This window comes from Lemur catta, chromosome 18 (genome assembly GCF_020740605.2).
Source record: "Lemur catta isolate mLemCat1 chromosome 18, mLemCat1.pri, whole genome shotgun sequence".
NCBI classification, from domain to species: domain Eukaryota; kingdom Metazoa; phylum Chordata; class Mammalia; order Primates; family Lemuridae; genus Lemur; species Lemur catta.
The window spans coordinates 6,146,201-6,170,831 of NC_059145.1; the positions used below are offsets into that span (position 1 = coordinate 6,146,201).

At 49.5% G+C, this 24,631-nt stretch overlaps 1 protein-coding gene and 1 pseudogene across 1 annotated transcript; one reads left to right on the plus strand and one right to left on the minus strand.

The window, feature by feature from the left end:
- Positions 1–4,304: 4,304 nt before the first annotated feature.
- On the plus strand, positions 4,305–21,644 carry LMAN2 (lectin, mannose binding 2). The gene is made up of 8 exons (XM_045530584.1): positions 4,305–4,731; positions 4,904–5,022; positions 15,608–15,725; positions 16,440–16,519; positions 16,700–16,861; positions 16,964–17,078; positions 19,775–19,894; positions 20,971–21,644. Exons 1-8 carry the CDS (start codon positions 4,536–4,538, stop codon positions 21,129–21,131), a joined length of 1,071 nt encoding a protein of 356 aa, XP_045386540.1. The 5' UTR covers positions 4,305–4,535; the 3' UTR covers positions 21,132–21,644.
- Positions 12,772–12,891, minus strand: LOC123623715 (annotated as a pseudogene).
- Positions 21,645–24,631: the final 2,987 nt, after the last annotated feature.

The window sequence follows — 24,631 nt, forward strand, 5'->3', positions numbered from 1 at the left end:
ACACACCTACAGGCTGTCTTCCCATGTGTGTGCCCAGGCGTGCAGACAGATGGACAGCTTGCATGCATGGCCATGTACACACAGACCATTCACTTGTGCGTGTCATAAACACATGGGTTTTCCAGGTATGGTGCCAAGCGCCTGTAGTCCCAGCTACTTGGGAGGCTGAGGCAGGAGGGTCGCTTAAGTCCAGAAGTTCAAGGCTGCAGTGAGCTATGATTGCGTCGCTGCACTCCAGCCTGGGCAACAAAGTGAGGCCCTGTTTCTAAAATAAATAAATAAAAACACATGTGCTCTCTCTCATTAGGATTACCTGGGTGTGTAGTTATATGCACGCACAGTCTCCTGGACGGGTACATGTGACAGGCACAACTGCAATCAGACACATCTGTACTCAGACACCCCAGTGACATGTGCAACCATGCACTTGCTTATCCACCTGGGTAGGGGAACAGATCAGGTACATCTATGCCCAAAGACATATGTGCATTCACACTCACTCAGGTAAAAAATCCCACCTTGGGATTACTGTCTTAGTCAACTCAGTCTGCTATAACAAAAATACCAAAGACCAGGTGGCTTAAACAAAAACATTTATTTCTCACAGTTCTGGAGGCTGGAATGTCCAAGTTCAAGGTGCCAGGTGATCCGGTGTCTGGTGAGGTCCCTCTTTGTGTCCTCACATGGTAGAGAGCAGACAGAAAGGAAACCAGCTCTCCGCTTTCTCCTCTTATAAGGGCACTAATCCCATCATAAAGGATTCCCCTGCATGACCAACGGCCCCGTCTCCAAATGCCATCACATTGAGGATTAGTATTTTAACATATTAATTTTTTTTTTTTTTTTGGAGATAGGGTCTCACTCTGTTGCCCACGCTGGAGTGCAGTGGCATGATCGTAGCTCACTGCAGCCTTTAACTTTTGGGTTCAAGTGATCCTCCTGCCTCATCCTTCTGAGTGGCTGGGACTACAAATGCATGCCACCACACCTGGCTAATTTTTTTTTTTTTAATGTTTTGTAGAGTCATAGTCTCACTATGTTGCACAGGCTGGTCTTGAACTCCTGGCCTCAAGTGATCCTCCTGCTGGAGCCTCCCAACATGTTGGGATACAGGATTACAGGTGTGAGCCACTGTACGTAGTCTCAACATATAAATTTGGGGGGGGGCACAAGCTTAAGTTCATAGCAAGCAATGTCAGCTGAAGGGTGGTGCCCTGTCCTCTCAGCCCTGACTCAGCCCTAGATGAACTCAGGTCCTTTAACCAGAGACCTCAGTCTGCCTCTATCTTACACGTGTACACCCCCACTGTAAGGACTTATATTTTACTCTAAGTATGGGCTTACTTAGAGCCTCCCAGGCACCCATCACTCTAGCTTGGGCTACTCTTTCTATAGGGACAAGGCGACTCCCCCACCCCCTGTCTCCATATGCCTCCCTCTGTCCCACTGGCCCCTCTCCTCTGGGCTATGACCTGAGCCCTTCAGTGTCAGAAACTGGGTAGCTCTTCTCCACACATTCATGTCCTTTTCCTCCTGGCCACTTGGCTAAACTTAATTTCTCAAGCTGCCTTGCACTCAAGTGTGGCCATGTGACCAGTTTCCACTGATTGAATGTGAATGGAGTGACATGTGTCATTTATAGGCCAAGGTTTTAAAGAAGTAGGTGTGTGCCCTCCACCCTCTCTCTTTCTCCTTCAGCTGGGTAGATACAGAAGATAAGACCAGGGGATCATGGAGGCACAAGAAGGAAGGAGCAAAGGTCTGTGCGGCAGTGAGTGAAGGCAAGCCACCCGTCACCCTGGAACGCCAGCATCGGACAGTTACGTGAGCAAGAAATGAAATTCTTTGAGCTGTTATGCACATTACGGCCTACTTGTTATGGCAGCTAGCAACTGCTCTAGTCAACACCTCTTCCCAGACACCTTGCTTCGGGTCGCCCAGATGGAGGGATTCAGTCAGACACGGTGTGCGTAAGGGGTAGGGGTGGGAGTTGCTTTTGGGCCCGGCCCATTGCTGATTTTGGTCTTAATAAGGTGTGTGACTGTCAATGTGCCTCTGGGGGATGGCAGAGTGTGTGCCGTGGGTGGAGACTGCCTGTCTGCTGTGCCACAGATCTAGGTCTAGGCTTCACAGGGGGCTTTACAGTTTGCAGGGTCTTCTCCCAACATGACTTAATTTGACCTTTGCAACCACTTTATGAGGTGCTCATTATTCCCATTTTATAGAATCAGGAAGCTGAGGCTCAGAGAGAAGTGAGTTGCCCAAGGTTACATATGCTGTTAGGAGATCTGCTAAGCTGTGAATGTGCCTGTGCCACCACCAGCCCAGGTACCAACAGCTCATCCACCTGCCAAAGGCCCAGTCACAGGCTCTGCCTGGAATCCCCATCTAAGTTCGTCCTCCCCTGCTGCTCCAGAGGGTCCTCTCCCCACCTGTGCACCATGGATGCCAAATCCAGCTCTGACCACATCTTCACCCTGGGACTGCCCATCTCTTGGTCCTTATCTAGTTTTCTCTACTCCATGAGAGTGGGGCAGTGCCTCCACGTCACAGAAGACTGTTCTCAGCTTCTCTTCCCCTGGCTTCCCACAGAGATCAGTTAGCAGACGTCTGGTCTCCAGCTGGGACTTCTGACTCTCATTCCCTGTGGAGCTGTCCTTGGCTTAGGCCTTGGCCCCTCTCCTCTGGTCATAATAAAATCAGTCTCCCTACCTGACAGCCACCTCCAGCCTCTTCTTCTCACCGTATCCAGAGAAATCCACATTGGTCATGCCCATGATTAAACTGTCCCATGCAGTCCTGGGAAAAGGCCATGTTCCTTAGCTGGGGATTGAAGGTCCTTCAAGCTTTGGCCTCAGCCACCTGTCACCCCCTCCCCTTGGACTTCTCAGCCATTCCAAACTGCTTACTTTCCTTGTGCTTTCAGACATCCCTCCCTGGCCTTGCATCTCCTGTTCTCCTGTTCTTCTTTCCCCTTTTCTAGTAAACTCCTCCTATTCATTCTTCATGACCTGATTCCAGGTCCTAGAATAATCATTCTTTGACCAATTACTTATCTGTTATGTGCCAAGCACTATTCTGGATGGTGGAGATTCAGTAGTGACCATGGCTGACACAAATCCCAGCCCTCATGGAGATCTGGTGGAATGTGTATGTCCTTGTTTGTACAGGTATAGGTAAATCTCTGGAAGGGTACATTGCTTGGGAGGGGACTGACAGGAGATTTTTGTTGGGTTTTGTGTCAGTTGTGTGTCAGCTATCTCTCTCACTACACACACACACACACACACACACACACACACAAAGAATGTATGACTTTAATAATAAAAAAGCTAATTAAAAATATATGACCCAGAAAAGACGTCTCAGCACTCGATCCTGAATAAGTTAATTCACTTCAGAAGGCAGCTTCTCAAAATAAAATAAAGGAGCAACCAACCAACATCTCACCCTATGATCTGTAACAGGAGTCATTAATGCTAATGTCTAGAGGGGCCAGGCAAGTGTTGTAGATTAGTGGCCAGGTGGGGACTAGCTTAGAGGAAGGCGTCTGTAGAGGGGCAGTCCCATTCAGCTCCAGCCCATCGTTCTCTCGTGGAAATGTGGGCCTAGATCTTCCATTTTTTTCATAAAAGAAACGGAAATCAGGATTTCTAATGTGAATTTAAGTGTCCTGATTTATTTAAATAGTATTAACACGTAAAACAGGGCTCTATTTGGCTGCAAGCCACCAGTTTTCGACCTCTGATTCAGCCAGCTTTCTTGGACCTGTCATGGACGCTTCTTGCGGCATCTGGCCTTGCGCTCGTTTGGATCCCGATGGGTTCCAACCATCACTGGGGTCCCAGGCCAGGATCTGGGTCTGTTCCTCTTGCTTCACCGGAGGCCTGAGGAGTCGGGGGTAGTGGAGGTTCTCAAATAACTGGGTTTGAGTCTCCAAAGGCGTGGAGCTGGGGTGGATGAAGCCAGAGACAGCTTAAATTCTCGACCAGGGCCACCCTGTGAGGTGAAGGCGGCGTGGGGGTTGGAATCTGGACTTCCGCTTTCAATTTAGAGCTCCTTTTTCCCTGAACTGGGAATGGTTATTGCAGAGACGAAACTTGTGGCCAGAGGCCGACAGCATTGCAGCTTCCAACGTCCAGGCCTCTCGAGAGGCCCACAAAAACTACAAGTTCCAGCATGCCCCGCTTTGCAGACGACCCTCTTTCTGCCAGCCGGATCAAACCATATCCCTGCTCCTCATTGGCTCACCAGCCTAACGTGCTTTTCCGTGATTGGTTGTAGCTCCTGTCGCTCGTAAGAACCCATTGCTCAGGCTGGCCGACAGGTGCCTTGGAGCCATCGAGGAGATGGAACGGCGCTCGACCAGGATGAGGGGCTGCCTAGCCAATAAAGCCGCCACCCCCTTAGCTGCGGGGCTTTGCTTTTTAACCCCTCGGCGAGGCCAGGGTTGGAGGGCTTCCGGCCGGAGGCCATTAGATGGGACACCCGGAAGGCGGAAGTCCTAGGGCGGAAGTGGCCGAGAGGAGAGGAGAATGGCGGCGGAAAGCTGGTTTTGGCGCTGGGGCTGGGGCCGGCGGTGCCTGGGGAGGCCTGGGCTTCCTGGCCCCGGCCCTGGCCCCACTACACCTCTACTCCTTCTTCTGTTGCTGGGTTCTGTAGCTGCGGATATAACTGACGGCAACAGTGAACACCTCAAACGGGAGCATTCGCTCATCAAGCCCTACCAAGGTGAGGCGGCCCTTGGGGCGGGAATGAGTGAAAGGTGAGGGCGAGGCAGGTCAGGGTTGGGGGAAGGCGTGCCCTTTCTCTTGAGCAGAGCAGCTCTGTGGGTTTCCTGCCTCTGTCGGGGCCAGTCCTGACATGGCCTCTTACGCGCTTGTCTGTGCCTTTCTGTCCACAGGGGTCGGTTCCAGCTCCATGCCCCTCTGGGACTTCCAGGGCAGCACTATGCTCACGAGCCAGTATGTACGTCTGACCCCTGACGAACGCAGCAAAGAGGGCTCTATCTGGAACCACCAGGTGAGTGTTTCTCAAGAGGCTAGGTATACTGCCCAGTAAGCCACTGCTCCCGGCCTCCCCAGCAGCCGAGCCCTGAGCTTGGTTTGTAGGCTTGCCCCTCCCTCCCTGTGCCTGACACTTTATACCCTCCTCACTTAATTCCTTCAAGAGCCATGCGATATAAGTGATGTAATCATCTCCATTTTACTAACTAAGCAGCTAAGGTTCTGAGTTGAAAGTGCCTTACTCAAAGTCACACAGCCAGCAAGTAGTGGAGCTGTGAGCCTGTCTCAGTTGAGTCCATCAATAGTGGGAAGAATGGAACGAACTAGATCTTTTTGGGTATTTTTCTGTGTGTTGGGCACTGACCTTGCCATGCCTTATTGTATTTAATTCTCAGACAGGCTGTTTGAAATAGACGGCTTTCAGGACTTTATACAGGATAACAGACCTCTGATCTGTCTGATCTCCACGCCTACAGTTCACGTGATGAACTTGACTCCGTTCCTTTGGACAATGGAGGAACTCCTTAGAACTCTGTCTTCAGTGCATGGTTGAGGGTGTTGTCATCAGTGGTATGGAGGGACTGAACTTGTGGGCAGTTTTAGTTTCTGTGACCTTTGCCCCAGAGGTCAGGGAGCCTAAGGTGTAATGGGCATGTAGTACTGAACAGAGGCCAACATCAGCTGCTACCTAGATTGCACACTGAGAAAGTCTAGGTCAGGAAAGGAGTGAAAGGGGAATAATTTGGGCTGGGTCACAGCTTGGAGTGGAACCTGTTCCTGCACTAGTCTGCCTAATCCCCACCCTTCCCACACTTAAGCTGTCAGCCAGTGTCCTAGTTTCCTCCCTTCTGGTTGACTTTCTCTCTTAGTTCTGGGAGCCCACACTGTCCTTGTGTTGCCTCATCTGCCTGTCCTCCCAGCTCCTCCTCTCCTTCCTGCCCTGTGCCCCCACACAGCTGTTAGTGGCATCTGGGGTTACTTTCTTCAGCTTTCACTTTGATCATGAGAGCCTGGGGTCTCCTGTGAAGAGACAGGCGTGCATTATGTCTGCACAATCTGGCCCCTGGTTCCTGGCATCTCCCGTCTTTCTTTCTGTTCTCTGGCTGCCTTCTTGCCTCAGGACCTTTGTGCTTGTTGTTCCCTCTGTCTGGGACACTGCCTCCTGGCTCCTCATGCCTGCCTGGCTCCTCATCTGTCAAGTCTCAGTTAAGTGCCACCCACTCAGAGGACTTCATTAACTACCTTGTCTCCCTGAGTCACATTCTGTCACGTTATTCTGTCTTAGGACTTTCAGATTTTTTTTTTAAAGCCTTATATTTTTTGTGGAAGTGAGCTCAGTGTAGTTTTTTTGTTTGTGTTTTTAAAGCAAGGTACAGATAGTGCTGGGATTGTTAGAAATAGGACTTAGCCACAAGTAACAGACACATCTAGGATAGTGGCTTAAATTGGGGTTGTAGGTAGCTGGTGGTTGACATTGTCAGTGGCTAGAGATGTCACAGAACTGAGAGGATTCTGTGCTTGTCTTCATCGAATTTTCACAGTCTGAAATATAATTGTTTTGTCTGCGTTCTCCGCCTTGCCATTCAGCTCCAGGGACCTTTCCTTTTTGGTCCTGCTGATACTCCGTAAAGGTCTGGAGTGCTTCCTGTAATTCCTGAAATAAATTGCTCAGAACTCTTAGAATTTTCTCCCCAGCATTTCCCAAGAACCGCCTCTTCCTTCTCTGAGCTGGTGAGATGCTTTCAGAACTTTTGTCCTTTTTGTCTCTTTCCCTCACTTCATCTGGAGAGGTTCATGCTCAGACAGCACCTGCTGTCTGAGGAGCAGGAGCCATAAGACAGCTCCTGCTTTGGTATCGGGGTGGGGTGGTCCAGGTGAAGGAGTGGCTGAAAGGTGACTAGAAGTCCAAGTGCCTGATGGCTGAAGCACAGGACACAGGGAGGCTGAAGAGGCTGCTCAGCCCCATCTTTTTGGGCATCTCATGTGGGGGTTGCAGCAGTGGTCTTTTAAGGTTTTTTTTTTTTTTTGCTGATGGAACAATGTGAAATTATGTATCCCCTTTAAAAGTTGGTATCAAAAATTGTCATAAGTTTAAATATTTTTTGCAAAGAATGTAGTTTATAGCATATTTTAAATATTGATATTTTAAAATAAAACTGCTCAGTACTCTTAAACATTCAGTGGAATCTAAATATCATTGCAATTTGATATCCCATTTCTTTTAAGCAACACGAATAAACCCAAATTGTATAATACATTAGTCTTTTTTTTTTTTTTTTTTTAAGACAGAGTCTCGCTCTGTTGCCCGGGCTAGAGTGAGTGCCATGGCGTCAGCCTAGCTCACAGCAACCTCCAACTCCTGGGCTCAAGCGATCCTACTGCCTCAGCCTCCCGAGTACCTGGGACTACAGGCATGCGCCACCATGCCTGGCTAATTTTTTCTATATATATTTTTAGTTGTCCAGATAATTTCTTTCTATTTTTAGTAGAGACGGCCGTCTCGCTCTTGCTTAGGCTGGTTTGGAACTCCTGACCTCGAGCAATCCCACCTCGGCCTCCCAGAGTGCTAGGATTACAGGAGTGAGCCACAGTGCCCGGCCTTACATCAGTCTTTTTTAATTGAACTTGTATTTTCATTTAATTTCCCACACAGAATTTTATCCTAATGCAATATATTTAATGCTTGGAAATCTATTCATTAGCCTATGATATTTCCTCTGAAACTAAGTATAATAATGTAAACTTTTTAGCTTTTGAGACCTTAAAACTAAGTTTTATGATTTTCTTTTGGATTATATTAGTAATTATTTGTACATTGATCAAAATGAATGCGTTACACAGTTTTTGAATAATTATACAAAAGTAAAGAAAAATTTTAAATGCATCTCAATGAAATGTCACCCCCACCCCCATCTGGATGGCTACTTCTGTCAGAGTAAGACAGGCTTCAGTACCACTTCTACTTTTTGTTTTTATATATGTGATTTCTGAAAAACTGTTCACTTAAATAGGAACACAGTTTTGGTATGGCAGGGTCACTCAATATTGAACTTCTTTTGGTTTATAAACCCAAAGTCACCTAGTGATCTTTTATCAGAATTGTTAATGATGTATCAGCTGACTGTTGGCTAACATCTGTCTTCCATTTTGTTGCAAGCACAGACGTGGAACCACCAAATGGTAAAAATGGCCTGTAACCGCCAGGTGATTCTGATTTCATTGGCCTGGCGCGGGGCCAAGGTGTTAAGCTTTCTGAGTGCATCAGGTGCCTGCTGTGCAGCCAGGGTTAAGAACTGTGGTCACGTCATGTTCTGCCCCCAAAAGCAGCTCCTCAATCATTTCCAACCTGTACCTCACCTGCTTACAGTCCTTCAGAGGCTTTATGTTGCCGATATCATAATGTTTCTATCTGATAATCTGCAGTTTTAATCTGGGCACAGGATGGCTTTCCAGGCCTGGATCTACTTGGAGGAGTCAGTTTCCAGGTCCTCCACTGTTGTATGTGGACCTCCCTGTAACTGGCTCCCTGTGCGCATGCCAAGGTGGGGTGTAGGTTTTCCTTTCCCATTTCCTTTTTCAGGTGCCCTTCTGCTCACAGGCACACCTCTCACCAGCCTGGCTCTTACCTCAGGGCATTGTCCCCAGGTACAAAAAAATTCTGGGCACCAAAGAGACCATTTGTTCAAGACCAGCCTGAGCAAGAGCGAGACGCCATCTCTACTCAAAATAGAAAAAATTAGCCCGGCATGGTGGTGCATGCCTGTAGTCCCAGCAACTTGGGAGGCTGAGGCAGGAGGATCACTGGAGCCCAGAAGTTTGAGGTTGCTGTGAGCTATGATGATATCACTGCACTCTAGCCAGGGTGACAGAGTGAGTCTCTGTCTCAACAACAACAAAAAAACACAGACCATTTGAAATCTGGTTTCTGGGCTGACTTTTGTATATGTGAGATATATATTTAAAGTTTGCAAATGTATGAGGGCTATTCTAGTTATATTTTTAATTTTTTATTATTGATATTTAATTGCATCATGGTCAGGGAACATACTCTGTGATTTCAGTCCTTGAAGCTCTTTGAAGACTTGGGAATGGTCCCTCAAATGGTTAGGTTTTTTGGGAAATGTTCTGTGTGTGCTTGCAAAGTGTATGGATTCTTTACTTGTTTATAGAGGGCCCTTTAGGTCAAATTTGCGGATTGAGTTCAAAGCTGTATCCTTTCTCATGTTTTTGCTCATTTTTAATACCTACTAAGGAAGGTGCATGAAAATTTCTGTGTGTGGATTTGTCTGTGTCTTTGTAGTTCTGTCACTTTCTGTTTTATATGTTTTTGAGGCCAAATTAGATCCATATAAAAACTTAGATTTGTTATACTTCTGGGTAAATGGAATCTTTTGTCATTAAGAAGAGTCCTCTTTTAAACTTGGTTGTTGGTGTATAGCTTCGCTTGCTTTTGCTTAGTATTTGCATGATATATATTTTCCTATCCTTTTACTTTCTTTTTCACATTTCTGTATGTTTTAGAGTTGTCTCTTGTAAACAGCATATTAGGCTTTTGGGGGATTGTTTTATTTATTTATGTTTATTGTTGTAAAATGCATATAACAAAATTTACCGTTTTAATCTTCTTTTTACCTTTAAATCAATTAATTTATGACACTGTTCTCTTCAGTAGGATACACATTGGCATTGAAACAATGGCATTTAAAAAATATGATGGCTGTCCACAAAAAATTAGTTTTGGCTATTGTATTTATGTATCTGCACAGACAAAAGAAAATCAAATTCCTCAAACTTTATTGTGGTAAAATGTATATAACATAAAGTTTACTATTTTGACCATTTTTTTCCCAAACCTAGCTAATGACTGACTGACCACCTTTAAGTGTGCAGTTCGGTGGCATTAAGTACACTCACATTGCTGTGTGGCTGCCACCACCGTCCACCTCCAGAGCTTTATCGTCTCTGCTGAAACCCTGCACCCATTAAATAGTAACTCCCCATCCCTGCAGTCCCTGGTACCACCATTCTACTTTCTGTCTTTATAAATTTGACTGTTCTAAGTATCTCATATAAATGGAGTCATACAGTATTTGTCCTCTTGTGTCTGGCTTGTTTTACTTAGCGTAGTATTTTCAAGGTTCCTCCATGTTGTAGCATGTGTCAGTACTGCGTTCCTTTTTATGGCTGGATAATGTTCCCGTGTGTGTGTGCGTGTGTGTGTGTGTGTGTGTGTGTGTGTGTGTGTGTGTGTGTGTGTGTAGGCCACATTTTGTTTATACATTGGTTCGTAATAGACACATTTGGATTGTTTCCCACCTTTTGGCTACTGTGAATAATGCTGCTATGGAACATTGGTGTACGACTATCTGTTTGAGTCCCTGCTTTCAGTTCTTTTGGGTAAATGCCTAGAATGTAGAATTGCTAGGTCATATATCTCTGTTTTTAATTTCTTGAGGACCACCAAACTACTTTCCACAACTGCACCATTTTACATTCCCACCAGCAATGCACGAGTGTTCCAGTTTCTCCGCATTCTTGCCAGCACTTGTTATTTTTTGGTGTTGTTTTTTTTTTAAATAGCCATCCTCATGGTTGTGAATTGGTATCTCATTGTTGTTTTGATTTGCATTTTACTAATGGTTAATGATGTTGAGCATCTTCTCATGTACCTGTTGACTGTTTATCTTCTTTGGAGAAATGTCTGTTCAAATCCTTTACCTGTTTTTGAATTGAAATTTTTGTTGTTAAGCTTCAGAAGTTCTTTATATATTCTGGATATTAATCCCTTATCAAATATGTGATTTGCAAATGTTTTCTCCCATTCTGTGTGTTGTCTTTTCACTCTCTTGACAATGTTGTTGTTTGTTTGTTTGTTTGTTTTGAGACAGAGTCTTGCTCTGTTGCCCAGGTTGGAGTGCCGTGGTGTCAGCCTGGCTCACAGCAACCTCAAACTCCTGAACTCAAGCAATCCTCCTGCTTCAGCCTCCCGAGTAGCTGGGAATACAGGCATGTCATGCCTGGCTAATTTTTTCTATATATTTTTAGTTGTCCAGCTAATTTCTTTCTATGTTTAGTACAGACGGGGATCTTGCTCTTGCTCAGGCTGGTCTCGAACTCCTGAGTTCAGACGATTCACCCACCTCGGCCTCCCAGAGTGCTAGGATTACAGGCGTGAGCCACCGCGCTCGGCCAGACAATGTTTTTTGATGCACCAAAGTTTTTAATTTTGGTGAAGTCCAGTTTATCTTTTTTTTTTTTTTGTCTTTGCTTTTGGTGTCATATCTAAGAAATCATTGCTAAATCCAATGTCATGAAGATTTTTCTCTATTTTCTTCAAGGAGTTTTATAGTTTTAGCTCTTAAGTCTTTGATTCTTTATTTACTTTTTGAATTAAACTTTTTATTTTGAGATAATTGTATATTCACATACAGTTATAAGAAATAGCACAAAGAGATCCTAGGTTAGGTTTTGGTTTTATTATTAGCATTTAGTTCATTTACATTTAATAAAATTATTAATACATCTGGGTTTAACCTACTTTCTTACTATTTTACTTTCTATATATATCACCTGTTCTCTGTTCATTTTTCTCTCTAGTCTTGACTTCTTTTGGGTTCGTTTTATTCTTATTATCCTAGTTTTTCTTCTTCTGTTGGCTTGAAAGTTATACGCTCTCTTCTCAATTTTTTTTTTGTTCTTTTTCTTTGTTTTTCTTCTCCCCTGGAGTTTCAGAAAAATCAATTTTTAAATTAAGTGGTTGCCCTAGAGTTTAAAATATGCATCTGTGTTTCACCAAAGTCTAATGTTGATGTCCACCTTCTTTCTCGACAACGTAAGGATGTTAGAACATGTAAACTTCATTTGCCCATTTTTGTCATTTATCATCATTCTTTCTGCTTTAAATTACACATGATTGTTTTATGCAGTCAAAGATTTAGGTTTTTACCCTCATATTTACTGCACTCATACTTCATTCCTTCCTGAATCTCTGACTTCACATTCTCAAACTCCTGACCTCAAGCCAAGCGATCCTCCTGCCTTGGCCTCTAAAGCGTTAGGATTATAGGCGTGAGCCACTGCGCCCAGCCTATTTGTTTTTCTTTGTTCTCTCCATCCCTGCTTTATTTTTTTATGCCTTAGTGTGGTTTTCTTTTTATTCGTCTCCTTTGGTTTGTGGGACTTTTAAAGTTTGTGGGACTTTTAAAGTTTGTGGCATAATGTCTTTGAATCAGTTTTAGTAAGTGCTTAGACATCTCATTAAAGACTCCTTTGCCCATTCTTTCGCATCTCATCCTGGAATTCCAAACATATGTGTCTTATACTCTTCTGTCTCTTACATGCAATTCCATACCTGTCATTTTATTGTTCTCTCTGCTTCATTGCTTCATTCTGGATATTTTTTATCTGACTGGCCTTGAGTTCATTAATTCTCTTTTCAGCTGTTTTTTTTTCTTTTCTTCTTTTTGGTTGTTTTTTTTTTTTTTTTTTGGAGATAGAGTCTTGTCTGTCACCCCGGCTAGAGTGCAGTGGTGTCATCATAGCTCCCTGCAACCTCAAACTCCTGGGCTCAAGCGATCCTCTTGGGACTACAGGCATGCACTACCATGCCCAGCTAATTTTTCTGTTTTTTTATAGAGACAGGGTCTCAGTTTTACTCAGGCTGGTCTCAAACTCCTGAGCTCAAGTGATCCTCCCACCTCTGCCTTCCAGAGTGCTAGGATTACAGGTGTGAGCCACCACACCTGCCCGGCCAAGAAGAGGCAAAAGCCTACAGCACCCGGTATTCCCAGGCAGTCCCCCCATCCAAGTACTAACCAGGCCTGACCCTGCTTAGCCTCTGAGATCAGGTGACATCTGGCATGTTCAAGGTGGTATGGCCATAGACTCTTCAGCTGTTTTTAAGCTGTTGTTAAACCTATCCATTATGTTGTTAATTATACTTTTTGTATTTTTTAGTTCTGGAATTTTTTAGTACAATTTTTAAAAATTTCAGTTATCTGCCAAAATTCTCAATTTGGTCTTTTACCTCCTTGAACGTAGTAAATGAGGCATTTGAAAGTCTCATATCTGTAGTTCCTGTTGGCTTGTTTTTGTTTTTCTCTCTTGTCTTTCTTTCTCTCTTTCTCATTTTTATTCATATTTTTCTTTGTGTAGCTGGTTATTTATGATTGTGTGCCAGGTATAGCATTTATACAATTGTTTGTAAAAAATTTGAGGCCTCGGCGAGTCCCCTCAGTCTAATTTCAGGGGTGGAGAGGACCTAAAGCTGCACTGCAGTCCCTGGAAGGGCCTGTCTAGTTCACTCGTACTTTGGGCGTGCAGTCTTTGTGCGAACCCCACCCTAAGCTCAGCCTTCCATCACCCTCGGCAGGCCTCAGACTCAGATGCCTTTTCCTTCTATGCTTGAGATTTAGTTCTTATCTCCTCTCAGTCGCCCCCTCCAGAATCTGCAAATGCTCCCCAAACCCATGAACTGTCAGCCGTGGGAAGGCTCTGAGGCCTTAGCACGCACACTGCTGCGTAGCCCTAGCTCTGGTCGTCTAGGTTCCTGGTGCCCAGAGCTGAAGCAGCGAGTCTGGTGAGTGAGCAAATGCAGGAGCCAGGGTGCCCACGTTGGGGCATAGTGTTTTTTATTTCTGACTGAGTCTTTTCTGATTATAGAAGTACTGCGTCTATCATACGGGGTTCACACACGGACGGTAAACAGTCCCCGGAGTTTCGCCTCCCGGGGTTACCCATCATCAATGCTGGTTTATGTTCCTTCACTTCTTTCTTTCCTCTACACATATACTGCTTTTTTCTTATTCCAGAAATGGCAAGATAGCACCAATACTGTTTGTTTTTTTAATTTCAAATGCTCATTTATTAGCCTACCACTCAATCTTAAAAAAAAAAAAGAAAAGAAAAAGCAGCTCCAAATATAGTGTCATATCATTATTTAAAGAAGGAAACTGTTCCTTTTAACTTTATACCCACCCCACACCCCAGTGTCAGAACACATCATTGGATTGTCTGGTCGTGGGCATTTCCAGGATGAGATTTTAGGTTTTGCTCCCGTAGCCTCTGGTTGTCGGAGCGCCTGTGCTTTCCTTTATTGAAAGAGTCCGGTCCAGCTGGTGCTGGAGTGTCCCTTCCAGCATTCTCCCGCATCTCTGCTTCTGGAGGCGTTTCCTCCGGTTCACTGTCTTCCTCTTCATTAAACGCCGCTGCTACTGAAGGAGTTCTGGGTGCGAGAGTTGGAACGGTTTCTTTAGGCTTACTTGATCCAAGGTAGGTGGGTATGGTGATGCTTTCTTTGTTGCCTGACTGCCTGTGGCAAGTCCAGACTGTGTGGGAGATCTTTGTGGGGTTTGCTGGGAGGTCTGCGCCTGCTTCTTCAGCTGATGGCTCTCAGCGTGCGGCTGGAGCTTTCCCTCCATCACTGGAAGAAACAGTCTTAGTTTTCTAGGGTTTTTCTGCTGCTTCCTCATGGCCCCCCGGCGGCTCCAGCGCGCTGCGGCTTGTCAGCCTTTTCCTCTCCTGCCTTCCCGGCTGCCACCAGTACTGTTTTGAAACTGACTTTGGTTCTCTTAGTATCTTTGATATCTTTAAGTGTAAGTACTTGAGGGATCTGCCATGTTCTGTTAAAAAGCTGCAACAAACAAATAGCCCCCAAGAAAACGTGAGCATTTACTGTCCTGCCCGTCGTTTGAGAGGTTTGTTTCTCTCCATCCTCATCGGTGTTGGATGTTAATGATCTTTCTAATAGTTGCTGTTCTGATAGTTCAACAGCATCTTGTTTTGCTTTGCCTTTCTGATGGGTGTTTGTTTAGTCACTTGTTCATGTACCCCTTCATAGACTTCTCCAAAGTGGATTCTCGTCAGAGTCTGTGCTGACGCTGTGGTCTCCCCAGTGGCCCTGCCCGCAGCTCCGCCCCGGTATTCATGGCTGCGGAGCACCTGCTTCTCTCTGTCTGGGGGCCCAGAGGCCCCAGAGCACGACCGGGCCAGCCCCCATTGCTGGAGCTGGTACTGCACTTAGGCCAGGCCGGGGAGGTGTGCTGACCAAGAGTTGGGTTTGAGTCCTGGCTGGCGCTGACTCTGCCTGATTTTCCTCACTTGGGAAGGTTGGTGAGAGGCAAGGGCAGTGGGGGTGGAGGCCAGAAGGGAGTTGGTGCGATTTATGTGAAAGGCCTGGAGGCCACAGGAAGTACAGGCAACAGAGCAGAAGCCTCAGAGTCAGAAAGAGCTGGGTGCAAATCAAGACAGTCCACTTAACTGCTGTGGACAAGAGCTCTTGCCTCTGAATGGCATATGGCTCCAATAGGGGTAATGACCCCTGCGTGAGACCCCCAGGGCAGGAGCGGTGGGGGTGGTGCTGGCACAGAGTGGGGTGAGTCAGAGTGAGAGCTGCCGGCTCAGCAGCAGCCTGGGGCCTGGCACACTGTATGGCCTGCCTGCCTCACCTGGGGTCTGCAGTCAGTGACTCTTGTGGCCCTGCCCCCAGCCCTGTGCCAGGAAGTGCCCGGTGTTAGGCCTGTGGGGTGGGGCTGTGCCAGTGTCACCTCCAGTTTCCTCGAAAGCCCCAGGAGCTCTGAGCTGCCCCCCTGCTCCCCCTCCAGCCTTGCTTTCTCAAGGACTGGGAGATGCACGTCCACTTCAGAGTCCACGGCTCGGGGAAGAAGAACCTCCACGGAGATGGCATTGCCCTGTGGTACACCCGGGACCGCCTCGCACCAGGTGGGCAGTGCCGCTCAGGGCCCTGGGGTGGGGGCGGTGAGCTGGGGACGGGTGTGGCTGCTGGCCTACCAGGGAGGAGGGGTGGGCAGGGCAAGGGGGTGGCCCTTGGCTGTGCGGCCAGGGACCTTCCACTCTGCTCTCCTGCTAAGAAACTGCTGCTTGTCATAGACAAAGTTCTGCACCCCTGGGGGAGCTTGGCCCTGGGAGGACGGCCTCTGAGGAGAGAGGAGCAGCTGGGTCCCGTAGCTCAGCATTCTGCCCCTTTGTGGCCTGGTTTTGACCATGCTCCCATTTTTAAGGGTTATATTTTTTAAAAAGCAAGAACAGGAAGACTGTGCAACGGAGACCACATGTGGCCCCCAGAGCCTAAGATGTTTCCTCTTGGCCCTTTACAGAAAGTTTGCAGCCCCTGGTGTGGAGGGTAGAGCCTGCCCCGCAGCTCACCCGTTCTTCACAGACTGGGTACCCCTTTGGCACCTGCCACTCACCTCAACACGTGGCCAGGCAGCTGCCCCTCCTGGTTCAGCCCTCAGACTTGAGGCCTCTGTGCTGTGCCCTAGACCCTCTTCCACTGCAGCTTTTCCCTTCGGAGGTCCCTTCCCTCCTGGGGCGTGGCTCGCTGGCCCCTACCCAAATAGGCATTATTTGCCTTTCAGGTACCTGTGGGACAACTCCCATATCTCCCATTGTGAGAGCATCTCCTTATAATTCCAGGGCCTGTGTTTGGAAGCAAAGACAACTTCCATGGCTTAGCCATCTTCCTGGACACGTATCCCAATGACGAGACCACTGAGGTAGGCCCCTGCTCTGTCCTGCCAAGCAGGAAAGGAAGAGCTGGGCAGTCGGCTAGAGGATAGGGACCGAGACTTCCCCCTGGTGTCTGCACAAAAGGAGCCTCCAGGGATTGGGGTGGCGGGTGCCCTGCTCTCCCCACAGGCGGGCTGGTCTTGCAGTAACCGGTGTCTTGGTCCCAGCGCGTGTTCCCGTACATCTCGGTGATGGTGAACAATGGCTCCCTGTCCTACGACCACAGCAAGGATGGGCGCTGGACTGAGCTGGCGGGCTGCACGGCCGACTTCCGCAACCGGGATCACGACACCTTCCTGGCTGTGCGCTACTCCCGGGGCCGTCTGACGGTGAGCAGGCAAGAGGGGCTGCTGGCGGCCCGCGCTGGGTCCACAGGGGGTTGGGCAATGGGCGCCGGGCCTGCGGGGTGCTTGACGCTCTGGCACCCACAGGTGATGACTGACCTGGAGGACAAGAACGAGTGGAAGAATTGCATTGACATCACGGGAGTGCGCTTGCCCACCGGCTACTACTTTGGAGCCTCAGCTGGCACTGGTGACCTGTCTGGTGAGTTCAGGCTGAGTGAGGAGTCCGTGCTCAGCCCGTGTCGTCCCTGGCGTGTGGCGAGCTGCCTCCTGGTAACGGCTCACCTCCCTCCATTTGCTTCCCACGCTCGCCTGGCCTTCTTGCTCTTCCCGTCGTCTGTAGATGTTGGCCCATCCGGGCCTCAGTCCTCCAGTAGTCTGTTGGCGACCTTCCCTGTCCACAGGAGGCTTTGCATTTAGATGATGTCGACTCTCAGGTTTCTGTCTCCAGACCATGTTAGCCACAGCCTGGAGTGTGCGCCGTCTCCACTCGGCCGTTCACCTCAGCCCCGCTGTGTCTGCTGCTGAGGACCAGGGTGTCAATGGCACCTCTATTTGCTCAGGCCAAAAAGTCTTGGTGTCATTCTGGACTCTTCTTTTTCATCCCATGCCACCTTTAATCCATCAGCAGGTCCTGCTGGCTTTCTCTTCACAGCGCATCCAACCACATCTCACCCTTCCTCTAACACCTGCTAGGTTCAAGCCACCATCCTCTACCACTTGGAGGACCACGGAGCCTTCCAAGTGGTCCCCTCCTTCCATGCCAGCCCCTGACGGCCTCTTCCCAGCACAGCAACCTAATCCTGCTCAGCTCGCGTGTGGCCTCCCCCATTCTGCCATCTCACTGCGTCAGGGCCGCCATCCCAGCAGTGGTTGTCTGCTACCCAGCCCATCACCTCTGACTCCTTGCTCACTGCTCCCCCTGCTTGCTGTGGCCTCCAGCTGTCCCTCAGATGCAGGACACTCCTGCACCCTCCTGCTTTAAGCCTTTGGGTTAGGTGTCTCACCCTGGTCTCCTAGAGTCTTGCCCAAACGTCACCTCAGTGGGGCCTGCCTTGATTCCATCTAAAATCGTACCTACTCCAATCCCCACACACTCCCATCACCTTTCCTGGCTTTGTTTTTCTTCATAACATTTACCATCTTTGAATCTATCTATAATTAATTTTATTATCTCTACCACCCCCCCCACCGCCAACTAAACCGTAAGCTCCATGAAGTCAGGGATCTGTCTTGCTTGGCCCATGGTGGGTGCTCAGTAAGCACTGGGGTGCCTCTCACCCCCGTAGGCCTTGCTGGGTCACCAGGCCTGGTGGCACTTGATGGTGGCCCTTGGCTGTGGTTCTCAGTCCTCTCCTTGGGGCCCTCAGGAGGCACCAGGCCCAGGGCCAGCTCCTGCTGACCAGAACTGGCGCACGACATGGAGAACCTGGCAAAGGGCAGTTTATCCTCAGAGCAAACCTTTCCAGGGCCTGTAATCTGCCCGCTGGCCAGGACCCTCTCCTCTCCCCAAGGAAGTGCTTAGGTCCACTTAGACCCCAGAACATTTATTGTTTTGGGATTTTGTTCTAAAGTTTTTAATATGGAAATTTCAGTTGTACGTCTAAAAGAGGAGAGAATGGTCTAACAAGCCTCTCTGTTCCTGTAAATACCCAGCTCTTGCCTGGCCAGTCTTGCCTCGTCCGTGGCTCCACCGTAACCCTTTCCCCTGACGCTCCCCGCGTTACCTTGGATTCCGTCTGCCAGCATTTCAGCACGTGTCTTCAGAAGGTTCCCGATAGGAGCAGAACCAGCTCTGGGGCAGGGGAAGCTCGCAGAGGCTGTTGGGGAGGGTGGGGATGGCCGCCAGGGTGGCTCTGACCACGCGTTGGGGCTGTCGGTGCCACGTGTCTTAGGGGGGCCGTCACATCATGTATTCTGCTTAGGCAGGTAGTGGCCTCTTTCCCTTTTCACACAGCCGAGACCATGGGGAACTTGAGAGTTGAAGGGATTTTCCCTAAGATGACAAACAGGAAGCAGCAGAGCCCAGGTGGCAACTGGAGTCGCTCCAGAGGTGGTCCTTGTCCCACCAGGCCACTCCACCTCCAGGGCTGTGCACGCTCGGCTGTCAGACGCTGCTCGGCCCTGCCCAGCTGGCTGCTGGCTCCCTGCTGCTAAGTTTTCCCTTTTCTCGGCTCCAGAAATTTCCCTTCTGCAAACAGATTCCAGTCCGTTAGCAGAACTCACAGCTGAGTCAGGCTGGCCGGGACCCACATGTGGGCTCTTAGCCTCAGCCTCCTCATCTCTAAAATGGGCGGTCAGTTATTACAAGCAGAGACTTTTCCTGCCCCTGCTGGACACAGCCTTTCCCAGCTCCCCTCAGGCTCAGTCACTGTGCGTTAGGGTTGGGCCTATAGCTGGTCACAGAGTTGTTACCTGCGTCCTGTACGTGGGTCTTCACAAGTGCGTCTTGTGGCTGCCAGCCCGTGGGAGGATCAGGCTTGTCAACTGTGCTGGTCCTCATCTGGTTTCTGTTTTTAAGTATGTGTCAGGCAGGAGATCTTGTGTGTTAGCCCATGTTCTCATTTACTCACCATGACAACCATACAAGGCGGAGATTATCAGTCCCATTTTACAAATGAGGAACCGGCCCCAAAGAGGGCTTTAGACCTGGATGATTTGCTTACGAAGTCCCTGCTCTTCTCTCCGCTCTGCCGCCTCCCAGGTTTCTTACTGCTCAGTTCCGGAAGATTCCGGCCCCTGGATACCACCTGCCGGGGGCTGGGCAGGAGCAGCACTCTCCCTGGGGTCTGGCCAGTGTGTGTGGTTGGGGCAGCAGCTTCTCTTTGGGGGGAGGCCTTGGGCCTCGTGCCCTGAGGCTGGCTCTAGGCTGTGACAGGTTAATTCTCGGTCCGACAGACAATCATGACATCATCTCCATGAAGCTGTTCCAGCTGATGGTTGAGCACACGCCTGATGAGGACAACATCGACTGGACCAAGATTGAGCCCAGCGTCAATTTCCTCAAGTCACCCAAAGGTGCGTGTGTGCCCAGCCCCTCCCTGCCCGGGCCTGGGTGGCCTGGCATGTGGCCTGGTGAGGCTAGCTTTGGGTGGTCCTCGTCTGGTCCAGTTGTGGTTGTGGTCTGGGCTCTTGGGTCAGCCCTGTCCCAGGCGAGTGGCACTGGTTGGCCCTGCCTGAGCTCCTAGAGGCCAGGAGCTTGGGTCCAGTCAGCTCCAGTGTGTTTTGGGCAAGTGAATGAGGCAGAAAACAGTCTTCAGAGAGTCTGTCCATGAGGACACCCTAGCTGCGCGGTTTCTGCTGAAGCAAGGACAGCTAATCAGCAAACGTATGACCACCGGGGCCTGCCTCCTCCTGTGCTGGGTGCGGGGATAGTGGCCAGTAAAGCCGGGGTGCAGGCACCTTCCTCTGCCCTCCGTGAGCCACCTGCGGGTTGGTGCTGCTGCTGGCCCGGGAGCACATCCCTCAACTTTCCTCGCTGGAAAGGGGGAGAGCCAGGATGTTAACTTGCGCTTCTGCAAAACCCAAGGCCTGAGTCCGTCCAGGGCACTAATTGGCCACCACTCTGACCTCCCAGAGTGGATGTTCTGTGGGAGGAATGAGGCGTGGGAGTGGGGGCGCGGGCTCTGTGGGTGGGGGCCCTGAGGCCCGGCCAGGTCCCTGTGCTGAGTGTGGGCCCGGGCCTTTCTACCTTTAGGAGAGGCCAGAGCCTCGTGTTCTATGTGACATACTGCTTTTATAAGACTCAGATTGCTTTCAGATGTTTTGGGGGTCAAACAAACCCCGCTATAAACCACCATTTTGCAGCCTTTGGCCAGAGGATTCCTGGCTGCTGCATGCTTCCACAGACGTCGTCGCCTCCCCCTCCCCCGGCGTTCCTTTTCAGGCCCGTTGACCCACTTGTTCCTTCAGCAGATGCTGCCAAAGTTCACCCCGTGCCCAGCCATGGCTGGGTGCGGGAGACCCAGGGATCAGGCAGGGTGTGGGTGAGGGAGTCACCCTGGTGTCGGGACTGTTGGGCCCGCGTTCCAGGAGCCCAGCCCCAGCCTGCCCCTCCTGCTGTGCCCTTCAGCTCCCGCTTTCTCCTCCCGCAGACAACGTGGATGACCCCACGGGGAACTTCCGCAGCGGGCCCCTGACGGGCTGGAGGGTGTTCCTGCTGCTGCTGTGCGCGCTCCTGGGCATCGTCGTGTGTGCGGTGGTGGGGGCCGTGGTCTTCCAGAAGCGGCAGGAGCGGAACAAGCGCTTCTACTGAGCAGGCGCGCCTGGCCGGGAAGGGCCTGACCTTGGGCCCAGGAACCAATGTGAACTTTTTTTTACTGGGATTGTAAAAGAACAACAGACAACCTTATTTCTTAGCTGTTTCAAAGAAATGATTAAAGTATTTTCGTACATTTTGCTTCTTGCCCAGCAGGGACACATAGGCAGCAGGGCCAGGGATGAGGGTCTGGCGTCCCCGCGGCTGGAGCGGAGGCTGTCCCAGGGCCGCCTTCTCAGGATGGGGGCTGTGCCTGGAGCTGGGCCGAGGCCCCTGCAGGCAGCTGTTGAACACTGGAGGGGCCCCTGGCCACGTTGGGGTGGGCTCCCGAGGACACGGGCAGTGATCTGTGGTGTGGGGTGTGACAGTGGATGGCCCAACCTGGGCGACCTGAGGGTCCTGCTCGGCCTGAGCTGCCTCCCGGGCAGACACTCAGGCAACGCTGGAGGGGTGACTTGGTGGGGCCCAGAGTGTGACCATTTGCTAAATAAAGTGACTTAACCAACCTCAGTCGTGTGACTGTCCTGAGGGACTCGCTCTTCTTTTTCTCCTCAGGACTCACAGCCAGTGCTTCACAGCTGCCAGCCCTGGGGAGGAGGCACCAGGCTTGCCCCGTTTCCCAAGTGGGGCAACATGGCTCTCAGAGGTCCCAGTGTCACTCAGCAAGTGATGTTTTGGGGACAGGGCCCCCTGCCATCTCCCATAGGCTGTGGTCTGCTGCCACTGCCCAGGCCTCTCACCATGAAGCAGCACGAATCTGCCCAGCCCAGAGCCCCTGGCTCTGGTCCCGGCCCTGGCCCTCCTTGGGCACCTTGCCGAGTCAAGCTCTCTGCATCGTCCCCATCCCGCTCAGTTTGCTAACACCCGAGACTCCCTCTTAAAAGCAGAAGCAAACCTTACCTTCCTGCTGCAGCCATTAACATTTCAAACATTTTCATTGCAAAAAATACCGACAATAAAAAAGGCCACGAAGTGAGAATAAGAATTCATTTTCCCTCAGTCCCTCAGCCTCACTCTCCAAAACGCTGCATCGATCCACCAGGGTCCACCTCCTCGGCCTTCTCACGTTTCCCACGCATGTGCAGAAACTCCTTGCCACGGGTTACATGCCAAGAGATGTCACAGCCACTGAGAGCTTCCAGGTGTGTTTCCTTGGCAGGTGTGGGAGCCTGTTCACAAGCCTTAAGAGTAATCGTGATCCTCGTTACTGAAATATTGTATTGAACACTTTCCCAAAACAGTTTCTTCACTCGAAAAAGTAGCAAACATTGAGTGCTTACTCTATGCCATTCTTCTGAGTGATCACCTCGTATTAATTCGTTTCATTCCGCAACACCCACACGGATGCCAGAAATCCATGAGGTTAGGTGGGGGTGTGTCCAGGCAGACATGTACATTGACCTGCATAGCTGAGGCCCAGAGTCTAGAACTCTCCATGACTGCTACAACCACGTCATCAGCTCACCATACTTTTTTTTTTAATTTATATAAATTTATAGCGAACAAGTACAATTTTGTTACATGCGTAGATTGCATGATGGTCAACACACCATAGTTGACCTTTAATTTTTGGCTCTAACTTGGCCTCCTCAAATTCCTGAATTACTAGATAAACTGGTATCCTGTACTGTGTGGCTGTCAACGGCGGCTGCGCGTTAGTTACCTGGAGAACCAAGAAGCACCTGCCTCCTTCTCCACTTCAGGGTTAGCAGGTCAGGTGGAGCCGGGTAAGGGCGGCTTTAAAAGCTTCCTGGGTGGTTCTAATGTGTGTCCAGGCTACGAGCAGCTGAAGGGGTGGAGACCGGTGATTTGCTGCAGGCATTCAGTCGTGTGGTCTGCGCTTGGCTGTCCGGGGGCTGCCCTTCCATCGCAGGGAGCCTTGTTTGCATCCAGAACAGTCAACACCTAGAGGCACCTTTCTGGAGGGAAGGTGTGTGTTCTTACATCTGAATCTCACACATGGGGCATAATGCCATAATCTGTGTTTTTGCCATATGTGTTTGAAAATTGAGGTATTTCATCACACAAAAGTTAAATATAAATGTGTGCCCACGTCTCTGCTGTGCAACATGAGAAAATACGTACTGCTGATGGGCTTGGATACCTCTTTGATCACTGCTGAATCTGACTCTTTATGTGTTTCTTAAAAATTTTGCCAGTGGAGGTTTTGTTTTGTTTTTCTTGAGACGGGGACTCCGTCTGTCACCCAGGCTGGAGTTTAGTGGCAGGATCATAGCTCATCGTAGCCTGGAACTCCTGGCCTCAAGTGATCCTCCCACCTTGGCCTTCCAAATTGCTGGGATTACAGGTGTGAGCCATCGTACTCGGCCAAGCATCTTAAATACATTGTATTGTTTTACATTTTAAAAAACCATAAGTGGTATATAGGTATGTTCTTCAACTTTTAAAATCCAACACTGTGTGGCTCAAGGTGGGTGCTTCTAGTTGTCATGTGCATTGTGAAGGACTCAATTTCTCCATTCTGCTGCTGATGGACATTTAGGTGGTTCCCTGGTTTTGCTCTTTTTTTTTTTTTTTGAGACAGAGTCGCATTCTGTTGCCCAGGCTAGAGTGCTGTGGTGTCAGCCTAGCTCACAGCAACCTCAAACTCCTGGGCTCAAGCGATCCTCCTTCCTCAGCCTCCCGAGTAGCTGGGACTACAGGCGTGCACCACCATGCCCGGCTAATTTTTTCTATATACTTTTAGTTGTCCAGTTAATTACTTTCTATTTTTAGTACAGGCGGGGTCTTGCTCTTGCTCAGGCTGGTCTTGAACTCCTGACCTCAAGCAATCCTCCCGCCTCTGCCTCCCAGAGTGCTAGGATTACAGGCGTGAGCCACCGTGCCAGGCCTGGTTTTTGCTCTTAAACACGATGGACACTGCTCTAAACGATCTCAGACACCTCATCTTGCACAAGTGTGTGGAAAGTGCTGGGTTGTAACTTAGGTCATTGCAGCTGGTGCCCTGCTGCTCCCTAGACCAGGCTGCGGCCACTCTGCCCCCAGGTGTGTGCTTGCAGGGATCTCCCCCACCCCCACCCCCCGCCTCCTAGCACCTGCCTGGCTGGAGTTTTCGATGTCTGACAATCTCATGGGTGCAAAGGCCTCAGTTTGTGTTTCTCCACTAGTCAGGTTGAGGGCTTTGTGCATTCACTTGCGTTTCCTGTGTGGCAGTCTGCTTTGGCCTCCTCTTTGCTTGCTCACGCGGGCTGTCCTTGTTCGTGCTACTCTGACTGCATGCTTTGCAGACACCTTCCACTGTGCTTGGCTTTTTGCTTTTCTTTCTTTTTTTTTTTTTTTTGAGACAGAGTCTCCCTCTGTTGCCCGGGCTAGAGTGTGTGCCGTGGCGTCAGCCTAGCTCACAGCAACCTCAAACTCCTGGGCTCAAGCGATCCTACTGCCTCAGCCTCCCGAGTAGCTGGGACTACAGGCGTGCACCACCATGCCCGGCTAATTTTTTCTATATATATTTTTGGTTGGCCAGATAATTTCTTTCC

Coding starts and splice junctions, on each gene's coding strand:
- LMAN2 (XM_045530584.1), top strand. CDS start 4,536: ATGGCGGCGGAAAGCTGGTTTTGGCGCTGGGGCTGGGGCCGGCGGTGC. Junction 5,023..15,607: donor GCTCTATCTGGAACCACCAG/GTGAGTGTTTCT, acceptor CTCCCCCTCCAG/CCTTGCTTTCTCAAGGACTG. Junction 19,895..20,970: donor TTTCCTCAAGTCACCCAAAG/GTGCGTGTGTGC, acceptor CTCCTCCCGCAG/ACAACGTGGATGACCCCACG.